This window comes from Phodopus roborovskii, unplaced genomic scaffold (genome assembly GCF_943737965.1).
Source record: "Phodopus roborovskii unplaced genomic scaffold, PHOROB, whole genome shotgun sequence".
Lineage (NCBI taxonomy): Eukaryota > Metazoa > Chordata > Mammalia > Rodentia > Cricetidae > Phodopus > Phodopus roborovskii.
Window position 1 is genome coordinate 1,347,607 of NW_026126540.1, and position 13,643 is coordinate 1,361,249.

The 13,643-nt window shown below is 38.8% G+C and overlaps 1 protein-coding gene across 1 annotated transcript in view; it reads left to right on the top strand.

Moving 5' to 3' along the window:
* Lekr1 (leucine, glutamate and lysine rich 1) overlaps positions 1–13,643 on the top strand; it is a 167,492-nt gene that overhangs the window by 110,755 nt on the left and 43,094 nt on the right. The window contains exons 7-9 of the mRNA XM_051199068.1: positions 1,197–1,278; positions 7,681–7,758; positions 10,252–10,455. Of these exons, the coding sequence (XP_051055025.1) occupies positions 1,197–1,278; positions 7,681–7,758; positions 10,252–10,455 (364 nt within the window). The remainder of the gene's footprint in view (positions 1–1,196; positions 1,279–7,680; positions 7,759–10,251; positions 10,456–13,643) is intronic.

Consider the following 13,643-nt stretch of genomic DNA (forward strand, 5'->3'; position numbering starts at 1 on the left):
TATAGTGTGGTCATTATTAGTTAATAACATTATTTAGAAATTTTAAGAGTAAATTTAGTGTTCACACCTCAAAAAATAAGTATTGGTGTAGTACTTGTGTTAATAAGATTGACTTATTCATTCCATAATGTATACATATTTCAAAATATGGTGTACATGACAGACATAAAATTTTATATGCTCATTAAAAGAATTAAAAATAATGTATCTGAAAACACAGGAATAACAATAGGTTTTAATATAGTAAGTGCCTGGAAAATTCTAATGCGAACTTTTTTAGCAATGAATTTGCTTCTGATTTGAGAAATTAGCTCATTAAAAAGAAAAAAAAAAAAACAAGAAAGCATGTTGAAGATTTCATAGAAGTTTGGTGCTTATTTTTATGGTGATGCATTAAAAACTTTCAAGTTTACTATGAAAAGTGGGTTAAAAGTGGATATTAAAACACTTGAGGCCAGAACATAAAAATTTTACAGTTCCTTTGTTTTGATTATCCTTTTTCTGTATTAAGTGGTTGGTCCATTTTGTGTAGCCTCTTTTCATACCTTAAAGAATTCCCAGAGAGTTAAGTACCCATAGGCTGTCTGTGGAGTCAGGGTTCAGGTTACAGCTCTCACAGTGGCCTAGTGGCAGGACTCAGGTAAGCCAAGACTCTGTACACATGGCTTCTTCAATAATTATGTTGAAATGCTTTCTAGATTTCCTAGATGAAGACTGTGGAAGCCAATTTTCCAAAGTATTCTCTTGTCTTTTAAAGTTATTAAAATGTTCTTTAGATGCTACCCAGCCAGAGTTACCAAACTCTCATCCTAGAGCCTGGCACATGATTTGTCTATTTCATTTCTACCCAGAACACTCAGTTGGTTTGGGAACAGAAGAGGGAGCTGAGACAGCCAAACTTTTAAGAAGCCACTTGATCAGAAGTGTCTGGATTGTGCAGTGATACAAATTCCATTTTTAAACACAAGAAAGGTTAGCTTGTTAGGTGTTTGTAAATTAGTGTGATGGTAAGCAGAGAAAGGGCCAAGACACAAGGTGTGCAGGGTGTTGTGGGCCATGAACATGTTGCATAGAACCATACAGCTAAGTTCTTTGTGTTGTTCTTTGGAAGCCAAAGGGAAATGTCAGAGGATATGGTTTAGTTTGTGGAAATACCTAGGCAGTGGTATACTAATGAGTGTGCTGTGTCATTTCAGACTTACAGTGTCAAGTAGAGGCCCTTGGGTTGAGACTTCAGAAGACAGTGATGGAGCTGGACAACTGTAAAGAGATGCTCATGTAAGGTGCAATATTAAACAGCTGCAAGAGGGGCTTGCCCATTGATGTGTCACAAAGCAACTTTGGAAAGACCCCAGCGTGTTGTCTTCAGACAATGATTCAGTTATGTAGGTGATAGTCTGCTGTGGCTTCTCTTGGCTCTGTGGCCTACATTACATATTGAAGGACATGTCACCATTTTATCTCAGGAAAGTGTTTTTGTCCCCCAGCAAAGAACTTACAAGTCGTTTCTTGGCTTCTTGGCTAGGATCAGGTATAGAAGTTACCTAGCTACATATCAGTGACTTCTCTTGATGCTCAGATGAAGTAATTATCTCATTTTTTCTTTTATTCATTTCTTTACTATCTATAATTTTTAAATTTTATGAGTTGTTATTTCTTAAAATATCTAATTTTAAATTCAAGACAGAGTACTTTTGAAATGTTGACTATTTGTATTTTATGAAAACAAGAAAGAATTATTGGAAAGGAAATGACCTTATAAAATGCTCAGAGGTCTGAAAATGGCTCAGGGGATGAAGTACTCACCATGTGAAATCCTGTGTTTTGAATACCCATTTAAAGTAAGGCTTGCAGTGCCTGCCTATAGCCTCTGTGTTTCTGTGATGAAATGGGAGCCAGAGGCAGGAAAACCTCTGGGGGCCACTGCCAGTCTGGCATTATTACAAAGGCTAAACAACAGAGGCCCTATCTCATGGTGGCAGACAAGGACTTCCACACATGCATCATGACACATGCATACCTATACATACAGAAGTATGTATCATACATAGAGTGGTGGAAAGAGGAAGAAAAAGAGAGGAAGAGAGATACACCACACACACATAAAAAGTACCAAGAGTAGTATTTGTTTAAAAAATGTATTACAGCAATTTGAAAGACTACTGTATGCATAAACATGATGTATCTATAATATTAATTCTAAAATAAAATGTTGATAATCTTTTAAAGTAAAGTACACAGTTTTACTTCTTGATGTATAATCTGTGGGCTCTAGTTTCAGTTCCTGTATTCACAAGGCTCAGGCTCATAAATACAAATATTTAGGATGCTTAGTGACCAAATGTTTGTGTTGACAGTGGCTGTTCCTAAGAACATGTGTTTAATCAAATATTGAACAAAGTCCAGAAATGTCCAATCAAATTAGTGCATAGTTAGATTATTTGTAGCAAGGATTTTGTTTTAGAAAAATAGGAAGTTAGTAGAGCAGTAGGCCCAGAGGTGTGGCTGCCTGTGTAGGATGCTGGGGTGAAGGGATGAGAAAACAGGGAGTCCCTGATGCTTTCTTCTCCAGGCATGGGAAGTAAGTTCTGGGAGATAAGACACATTAAAAGGAGATAAGATGGCTAAGAAATTCTTGTTCACTCTGTCTATATCAGAAAGATCGTGTCCTTTAGGAAGTTTTATGGAGAAAACAGAATCAGACCCAGCTACTATATGGCATTTGCTTCTTTTGTTATTAGCATTATTATTGTTGTTGTTGTTGTTGGTGGTGGTGGTGGTGGTGGTGGTGGTGGTGTGTGTGTGTGTGTGTGTGTGTGTGTGTGTGTGTTCGAGTGTGCTGAGGAGGAAGAATACTGCTTCATGACAATCGTCACACTGAAGGCTTATCAGGGAATTGCCATGTGATTGCAGAAATACCATGCTGCTGGACTGGCTTACAAAGGTGTGGCTTCCCACCCACAGGAGATCTGCTTCAGGGAAAGAGCAGAGCAAGTGCCCACTTTTAGAGAATGTGGGTTGTAAAAGGGCCACTTAGAACAGTCCCTAGTGCAGGAGGTCTTGTTCTATGCATGCCTGTGCCTCTTGGTCTGAGCCCCACCTGCCTTCTGTCTCTCTGGCTTTGGAGTAGTTGGAGTTGGTGTGAGGAGCACTTGGGATCAAAGCCCAGCAAGCCTTTCTGTGCTCAGAGGTCAGCAGGTTCCTACAGATGTGTTTTTAATAGGTTAGAACTGAATTTGTGCTTTGACCAATGACAAATTTGAAGTCAGAATAATTTACTGAAAAATCTGACGTACGGGGAGTAGAACTGGTTGCAAAGGACCAGGGTTCAGTTCTCGGCACTTAAGTGAACATCTCTAATTTCAGTTCTAGGGGTCCAGTGTCCTCTCCTGACCTCTGAAGGACACCAGACAAGCAAGTGGCAAGCATGCAGCAATCATACATACATACATACATACATACATACATACATACATACATACATACACACATATACATACATACCACTCATACACATAAATGAGTCTACTTTTTTTAAAAATATGATAGGTTAGAGATTTTTTTAATACATACTCAAACCTCTGTGGAGTTTTAGAAACTAGAAAATGCTGTAGAATCTTCCTTTAAATTTTTAATCCTGACTTTTGTGGGTGCTGGGAATAGGAGTGACCTTTATTTATTCAGCTTAATGTAATTCTGCTGTTGTTCAAGTTGTCTTAGAGCTGGGGGTGTAATTAAATAGTAGAGAAATTGCCTTATATGTGGGAGGCCTTGAGCTTGAATCTTAGCACTGAAAATTAAATAAAACAAAAATAAAGAATAAAACATGCTTTTAAAAATAGTTGGATATAGTTTTTTTGTGTTTGAACATGGAAGGAAGGAGCAATTCATAAATGGATGGAATTGATTTTTAAGAAAAATATCATCTGTGTTTTATCAACATTGTTATGTTCTTTTGTGTGTTTTGAGGATAGGATCTCTTGTAACCCAGACTAGCCCAGAACATGCTGGGTGACAAAGAATGACCTCAAACTTCTAATCTTCCAGCTTCCATCTCTTAAGTGTTAAGCACTGAGGATACAGGCATTCACCACCACGCTCAATATAATGTGGTGATGGGGATGGAACCCAGGACTTCATGTGTATTAGGCCAATGCTCTTTGAGCTAAGCCACATTCCCAACATTGTCATGTGTTTTAACTGAAAATTGATCTTTACTTTTGTAAGTTAGGAGGCTTTGGCTACAGTCACTGAAGTGAGATAATGACTGGGTTAGTTGATCCAGGGACTTCAGCAATATTATCAAGGGTTTTGATGCTCCTGTGTTTTAGTTAGCATTTTATTGCTGTGAAGAGACACCATGACCACAGCAACTCTTCTAAAGGAAACATCTAATTGGGGCTGGCTTACAGTTCGGAGGTTTAGTCCATTATTGTCATGATAGGAATCATGGCAGCATGCAGAAACAGTACTGAAGGAAAAGGAGCTGAGAGTTCTGCATCTGGATCCCCAGGCAGCAGGAAGAGAGACATTGGGCCTGGCTTGGGCTTATGAAACCCCAAAGCCTACCCTTCAAGTTACCCACTTCCTCCAAAAAGGCTACACCTCCCAATAATTCCATTCCCCATGAGCCTCTGGGGGCATTTTCATTGATACCACTGCTTCTGTCTGCTTCCTGTTGGGAATGTGGCTTAGGTCAAAGAGCATGAAGTCACTGGAGGGTGAGGTTTCACAAGGCTAGTGCCTTGCCAGTGTGCCCTTTCTCTGCTTCTTGCTTATGGGTCAAGATGTGAGCTCTCAGCTGTTCCAGCTGCCATACCTTTGTTCTGCCAACATGGACTCCAGCCCTCTGAAAATGTATGCCCAATTAAATGCTTTCTTTCATAAGTTGCCTTGGTCATGGTGTTTTATCACAGAAATGTAAAAGTAAGGAAGAAGGCACAAGAAAACTGCTTCCTGTTGCCTTCAGCATTGACTTCAATTAGATTATGGTCCCTTTTGTCTAGAACATGGCTGTCACTCTGAATACTGTGTCTAGTGATAAAAGAACCTATAGAAAAATCCCCCAAACCACCAAACAGCCTTCTCCCCATTTTGGTTGTCTGGAGCCCATTATATCCTCTCTATTAAATAAATTACAGGCAAGAGGAACTAGACTGCCAAAGTGAGCTTTGACCAGCAGTATGTCTCTTGATGGGTAATAACTGAGATTCTGAGACAAGGAAGAAAACAGCAATGAATGTCACAAAGAAAGTAGCATGGCTTGCCACGTGCCCCTTCACCTCACCTCCAAAAATAAACAGAATTGTAAGGCTAAGTATGAGCACACAAAAACTAAGTGCATGACAAAAAATATTCTAACCACTATCCCACCTCTCAAAGTGACTAAGAGTTCTGGAAGTAAAATTTTAACACCTTAGGAAATTCAAATCAGCAAATAGAAGATGTTAAAATTAGTACAATTGATATCTATAAAAATAACTATTCAGAGTTGAGAAATTAAACATGTGACCATAAAAATGATCCCTTTCATGTTAAATAGGAATGTACACACTGAATGAATTGAATAAATAAATGATAGAATTATGTGCCAACAATACTCAGGCATGAGAAATGAGGTTTGTGCAGAATCTTGCTTCATTCAGCATGTATTTCCTAAAGATTGTGTTTTATTTTCATGAATGCAGTAAAAGGAACAAATTCCTTTAAAATATCTTGGAATTTATCAATTTGTAGTTGGCCAGCCTTTATACATGTGGGCTGTGCTTCAAAATTCAGTTCCTAGAAAGGTATAGTGGCAATATTCCTTTAATTACAACACTTAGGAGGCAGAGGTGTGTGGATCCATGTGAGTGCCAGGGTCTACATAGTGAGTTCCAGGACTGCCAAGGATAATTGTGAGACCCTGTCTCAAAAAACAAAACAAAAAGACTCGGCTCTAAATTACCATAGTCACTATTAAACTCTACACACACACACACACACACACACACACACACACGCACACACACACATCCTGTTGTACTGTGTTCACTACCTTATGGGATACTTACAAGGCCTACCTGATGAAGTGTGATGACACTGTGATGTGGTCCTAGACTGTTATAAAGATTTCTTACAAGCAGACACTGTGATAAACACAGTAGTGGATCTGATACCTGAGTAGGACCAAGAGAGCTGAAGATGGCTAGAATCAATACTGTGAGCACATGGGACAAAGTGATGAGTGCTGTCAGTGGGATGGGGTAGAACAGTAGATTTCATAACACTAGTCAAAATTGTGTACAATTTAAAACTTACTAATTAGCTCTGAAACATTCTGTTTACTAATTTCTTAACTGCAGTTGGGTAACAAGCTGCAGAAAGCAACGCCACAGACATGGAAAGGGGACTGCTGTGTGTCTAAAATGATTACACATAATATGTTTCCTAATTTATGAACCCTTGTAACATGCTTATCGTTTATTAGTAGTGCTCACTCCTCACTTAACGGTGGCCTGTGCCACAGTAAACTTCTGACCATCTTGATTACTGATTTGCAAATCTCTAACATAGCTGGACACCCTTTTTATTGGAACGTCTGCTTTTATAACTGTTAGTGTTCCGATTTTCCCAGTACTGTTGTGATGACTTGTGTGAATTTTTTTTTTATCTGCCAAGTGGAATGTGACGTGGTAACATTATGCTGTCACTGTGTATATCCACTTGCTATGTTGTCAAATCGCAAGTAGTATTCTGATTTCTTTCTATTGCTGTGGAGGAAAGGGTTTATTGTATACGGTCCATTATAAAGAGAAGTCAGGGCAGGAACTCATGACAGGAACCTAGATGTAGGAACTGATGTGGAGGCCATGGAGGAATGCTGCTAATTGACTTGCTCCCATGGCTTGCCGGGACTGCCTGCTGAGGGTGGCACCACCCACAGTGGGCTGGGTCTTCTCACGTTAATTATCAAGAAATGCTACAGGTCAATCTGAGGCAGTCATTTTCTCAGTTGAAGTTGCCTCTTCCTAGATGACCTCAGCTTGTGTCCAGTTCAAACAAACAAAATAAAATAATGATAGGGATGGTGTCAATGCAGAGGCAAGTAACTCGGTTGGTTTTGCACCACAGATTGTCTGGGGGGGGGCAGCAATACCATCTCATTTCAGTTATTTTATCTTCACCTGAGCTGTGTGGAATCCACCCTGTGCACTTGGAGCCTGGAGACCAGCTGAGCTCATTTGGGGATTTCCTCTCCTAAGTGATCTGGCTTTAACGCTTCATTTCCCAGCAATTGAAAATGCTCAAAACACTTTTCTCTGGTTCTTCCCGGGCAAGAAAGACTGGCATTTCCTGCTAAGGGTATAATTCCCCTGCCTGGTTCTCACCTAGGCTTAAAGTCCTGCAAGAAACAACCTGACTTTACAGTGTCACTTCATTCCCAGAGTCATTTCTCCTCTCGATTCCCCTCACGCTTGATCAGGTTCCAGTATTGACAGGATCTGGTTTGATCTGTTGTGGGACTTGTTTGATAATGTTCAAAGTGTGTCCTTCTTAGTTACATACAGTTCATCCATAAGCAGCAATTTGGTTATTTAAGTGTATATTTAATAATAATATAAAGATTTTAAGATATAGGAAACCCATTTTATTTTGAAGCAATACAGTTTAACTATTTCAAAATACTTTTTGTCTTAGGAAAAAATCTAATGATGCTGATAACTGTCAAAGAGAACTTAGAAAACTGAAGTTTGAGTCTGTTATTTCTGAGTCAAGGTATATACTGCAAATTTTAATAAATATTTTAATAACTGAATGTGAACCATATTTCTAAAATCATTTTATTGAGACCGCACATGCCTGTTATTTCCTTGCTTATATATGTAATGTCTAATTTGGACCTCCTGATATCTCTCCATTGCTCATGGCTTCTGTCTCTGCCGACATTGCTGTCACTACTTTTTTCTTTGCTGTGACAAAAACAACTGACAAAGCAACTTAAGGGACCACAAGTTTGTTTTGGTTCAGGTTTAGGAAGGAACAGCACCACATGGCAGTGAGGACATGAGGTAGATGTCATCAGAGAACAGAGAGATAAATGCTGCGTTCAACTTGCTTTCTCTTCTTTCAGTCAAAACCCCAGCCTATGAGATGGTGTTGTCCACATTCCGGGTAGTTCTTCCTTTGTTAAACCTTCCTCAGAACAGCTTGTAGACACCACCAAGGATTTCCATGATGGTTCCAAGTCCTGCCAAATTGACATGAAGATGAGCACTCGCAGCTCCGCCCCTTATCAACTTGACTTCCAAACTTTACATCACAACATTCCACCTGGCTCCTGAAGTCTCATTTTCACCTTGGGGTACAGACCCAGTCTTTAAAGCTCCCAACACTGCTACAAATTCCAAAGTCTCTTCTGAGACCTAAGGCAGTTTCTGTAAGTTACACACTTCTAATACATAACCCCACAGAGTAAGCATTCCCACCCCGAGGGAAGGAATGGTATTGTAATAAGATAAGTTTAGCCCAAAGCAAGTCAAACCCATCAACACAAACACCAAATCCTACAGTTCCACATTGGGTATCTGGAATTTGTGATAGCATTATCTGGGCTCTGATGAGCTTTCACAGCAGCCTTTCTCTTGGTCTTTCTTCTTGCCATGCAGTAGCTTTCCTCATCACACACCCAATGCTCCTGGCCTCTCCAATATTATGCAATTTAAACTTTATCTTCACAGCTTTACCCATAGCCTCTCAGGGACTCCTTGTTGGGAATCAAACCTTCCCACCCAGTACCTAGCCTCAGCAGCTTTCTGGATTATTTGGTGACAGCTTCTATGACCCCCCCCCCCCCCGGGAACCCTGTATTTTATGTGCCTGTAAAACCAGTACCAGGTAGACAACACTGTCCCATTGTTCCGCCAATCTCTTCTTATCTTACACTTCTGAATCTGAGAAGTGCTTCCCAAAGCTGTTACTTTCAAACAGGGAGTCCCTTCTGGGGCCTTCTCAGTTCAGCATTTTCACAAGTCAAAGCCTTTGATGGGTGGGGACACCTTTGCCACATTCCCACTGATGCAGTTTGAGGTTCTTTCAAATGGGCTGAATGTCTAACAGCTACAACTGTTATATCAGCAACTTTAAACTAATGGTGTTTTCCATGTCCTTCTGCTTCCCTTATCACTGCCTGTCAGCGTAGACCTGAATAAGAACAGTGAGCAGTAACCATTGCACAGCCTGAATGTTGCCCCATCCTCACATTTTCTCCACCAAATCAGTTCTGTGGTTTTGAATTCAGTCTCACTTAAGTTCCAGGATATAACACGAATGACCTCTAGCTCTATGTTCCCAGAAGTTTCCTTATTCTGGGAGCTCTCATGACTTAGGGCTCCACTATCTGTATTCCTCTGGGCATTCCAGATCTTCCAGTTTTCTACTAGAATGCTCCATTACACTCTGCTTACCGCATTCACAGGATTCTCTTGCCCTAACTTCCAAGCTCTTCCACATTTTTCCCACAAACCACTTCCCAAGGCCTAAGATAAACATAGTCTGCTTATCTCACTCCTTGACACCAATTTTCTGTTTTCTCATTGTTGTGAGCACATTTCCTTAAAATATGCAACATAAGCCAAGTAGTGGTCACACATGCCTTTAATCCCAGCACCCAGGAGGCAGAGGCAGGCAGATCTCTGTGAGTTTGAGGCCAGCCTGGTCTTCAGAGCGAGTTCCTGGACAGGATCCAGAGCAATACAGAGAAATCCTGTCCAAAAAACAAAGCAAAAAGCAACTTAAGAATTCAGGGGTTTGTTTTGCCTCATTTTTGAAAAGGATACAACACATTATGGCAGGACAGACAAGGTACAGAAGCATGGAGCAACTAGTTAATTCATCCAGTCAGGGAGTAGAAAGTGGTGAATTACCAGAACCTGATTCCTCTTTCTTTGTATTCAGTCTGGACCCCAGGTATGGAATGGTTTTGCCTGTATTCAACGTATTCAAAGCATTCCCTCCTTGCTTAAACCTTTCCAGAAATACTTTTATAGACACTCAGAGTCTGTGGTGATTGGCAATCCAGCCAAGTTGTCAATGAAATTAGCTACCACAGTGGGAAAAATTTAACATCATAGAACTATGCATGTTCTTAAACTCTTTGCTTTTACATTATAATTATGATGAAAGTTCTCCAAAATGTAAAATCATAGCATAAATATTAAAATGTCATAGTACCTAATGTATGCTTGTGATACTGTTTCCTGTTCCTTTCAGGCACAAAAGGCTACTTAAAGAAAAAGAAGACTCTTTAATGACTTGTCAACAGTTACATAAAACTCTACAGGACGAGCTGACTACCAAAGAAAGGCAAGAAGAAGATATAAAAAGAAGAATTAACCTTGCAGAAAATGAGCTAGAGATGACCAAAACTCTCCTGCATCAGACACAAGAAGAAATTTTAACCCTGAAAAATGAAAGGTACAGTCAAGAATAATTCCTTAAAAATATTTTATCCTTAAATAAGTATTCAATGTATATTTGAAACATCAATGTGGATATTATCATAACATTAAAGTCAGGACTGAGGACACATTTCACATGTCAGTTAGTTGAAACTTAAGTTTGTTCCCTCACTTTCGAGTGATTAAGCTGGATCTTGGCTTGCCTGAATTGCTGTGCCAAGTCTCCCAGTCAGTTGAAGCAGAGATGGCGTGCATGTTGCTTTGATGTCAGAATTTTACTCAACATTTGATCATTTGTAAATATTTTGTAACCTCACCCAAAAACTGGTGAATTCTGTTTTTAACATAAAAATGTTTGTGTGCTTTTTTTTTTTTTTTTTTTTTTTTTTAACTACTGTTTCATTGTGTTGGTTTCTCCTTCTGTGTCCTCTTTAACTGTCTTTCTGAGAATTCTGTCAAGATGGCATCAGTGGTCCTGAAAGCATTCTGGGCCACAGTTGCAAGATACTTTGTTCTGATCATTTGTCATCTTTACATGAGCCTGTTCTATAATAGTTTAATTCTGTTTTCTTTGGTGTTTTAATTTGCCAAGAATGTCTTCACTCATTCTTTCTGAACATTTGGATCTTCCCTATTGTTGACTTTTAAAACGAGGCATAGAGAGTATTTCTTTTGCATGTGGTGATCTGATTATTACAGTCTAAAATAATACAAGCCTTATAAAGACAGAAACCTGTACTTTTCACTGTTCTTTGCATATAGGAAGCTGATGATTGATTAGCTACTTATTATCATTATGAGCTAAGAGAAATTTTATTTATTGCTTTTGGGGTGTGTGTGTGTGTGTATGTATTTATACATTTTTGACCTTTTTAGTTCTCCTTTATAATTATAACTATTTTCTGAGAATAATTCTGGGGTAGGACTGCAGCAGTAGATAGATAACAGGCATGTTTAATGAGATAATTGGGTTTGCCACTCAGAACTCTTTCTCCACAACACAGTGGTGGACTGACTATGGGAGTCATCTGTTTGTACTGCAGTTAGCAGATCTTCACAGTTCCCTGAGAAGCGAGCCTCTTTTCCAGTGCCTCATGGGTTGATTGTTATTTCTACTTCTCTTTGATTAAATGCCAACTGTAGAGCCAATGTCACCCACATTCCTTCTCTACTTTGAGATACCAGTAACCAGATTCTTGCAAGGATGTTGCCTTTGTGCCTACCTGACTCTGAAACCCCTTTTCTTCTTCATTTCCTGATTGGATAGTATTCAATTATATATATATATATATATATATATATATATATATATATATTTTCTTCATTTCATGATTAGATAGTACTCAATATTATATGTATTTTCTTCTTCATTTCATAATTGGATAGCATATTAGAAGCTGCAATCTTTTAAGCAAGAAATTTAAGCAAACCAGGCTTATTAAAGGAGTAACTGCTAGAAAATTGAGCATGTGTAAGCCTAAAGGAAACCTCTGTATGGACAGAGAAACTTCAAAATCACTCTAATTTAGACAAACATTACAGTGTATATTAGAGACATATTAGAAATATAGACTGATGACCCTAGGTATGTCAATAACTTCAGAGACGTCCTCCCTATCCTTATAATATGGGTTAATAACCAGTGACCGTAATGATTGCCCATCATCTGAAAGCAGTTATGTGTTCTATAGAGAATGCACAGAATTACAATCCTCAAAAAGATGTAGTGAAATAAAAACTTCAGAAGTCTTTGGTTTTGGACCTTGCTCATCTGAAGAATTCTTATGTTAATCTAGGATTCCCTGTTTTCAATGATGCTGGGTTCACAAGGCTTGTCTGTGTATGGGCAAATACTGTCTGCCACAGTGGTTCTCAACCTCCCTTATGCTGCAACCTTTTAATACAGTTCGTCATGTTGTGATGACCACCCCCACCATAAAATTATTTTGTTGCTGCTTCATAAATGTAATTTTACTACTACTATGAATTATAATGTAAATATCTGATATGCAGGATATCTGACATGTGACCCCCCCCCAAGAGTGTTAAGAACCGCTATTTTAAATGTTTCTGGAATTCTTCTCTGAATATTGGTTTAAGTATACATGATTTTCATTGTCACCAGTGTGATGAACATTCACCCTTTAAGAGCAAATCCAAAAAGTGCTTAGAAGCAATGGAAAGTAAATAAGCATATGTAATACACTGAAAGACTGGTAGCTGGTCACACTGTCCATGGTGGTACACACCTGTTTTCCCAGCATGGAGGAGGCTGAAGCAGAAGGATCACTGCAAGTCTGAGACCAGGCCAGGCCAGCCAGGACTACATAGTTTGACACTGCCTTAAAAACAAAACAAACAAACAAACAAAACAGCAAATGATTCCGTGGTTAAACAAAAGTTCTGCATTTTGTGTGCTTTTGAGTTGGACAAATGTAGATTTACATCTTGGCCACTATTGAGCTTGGGCAACCTAACCATGTTACCTTTTCCTCATGTGCAAATTGGGCTTATTAATGCCAGTTATCTCTGTGTGGATGCTAAAGCATATATCACTTTCCTTGTACATTACAGACACTCCATAGTATTGTTTTTTCTGTTTAGTCTTTTTTTTTTTTTTTTAGACCACTGCCTCCTTAAATCATCATTTTATAGCCTACCGTTAACATATAGATACTCAGCAAACAGCAGCTGAATTCAGCATTCATAAGATGGAATAATTAATCCTAGGGGTGATTCCACTTTGATGTCATTGTTAGAGTATAGCATTACCAAACGAACTGCTCCATACTACCTTCAATAATAAAACAGTTTTCTCCCAGACTCACCATTTTCTCTGGTTTCCTATCCATCAACAGCTTTGAGAACAACTCACTTGCCCAACTTCTTATGCTATCACACACTTGCTGTTTTTAATGGAGGCAGGAGTCGTGGCAAAATCAAAATTATCTCTTTGATTGACAATGTGAAGACATCTCTAAAAGAACAACTTGTGAAATGGGACTAAAGCTGTTGTTTTGGCATTCCGGTTTGACGTTTGTTTGCAGTTACATTTTTAACTATAATTAAGGGAATCTAAAATCTTGTATTTATATAAGAAATTAGAGTCTCATTTTCTTTGGAGCCTGGGAATTTAAAAGTTAGCTTTTAAAATAAACACCCTTAATTGCAAGGACATCCTAATTTGCTTATTGTGTCAACACA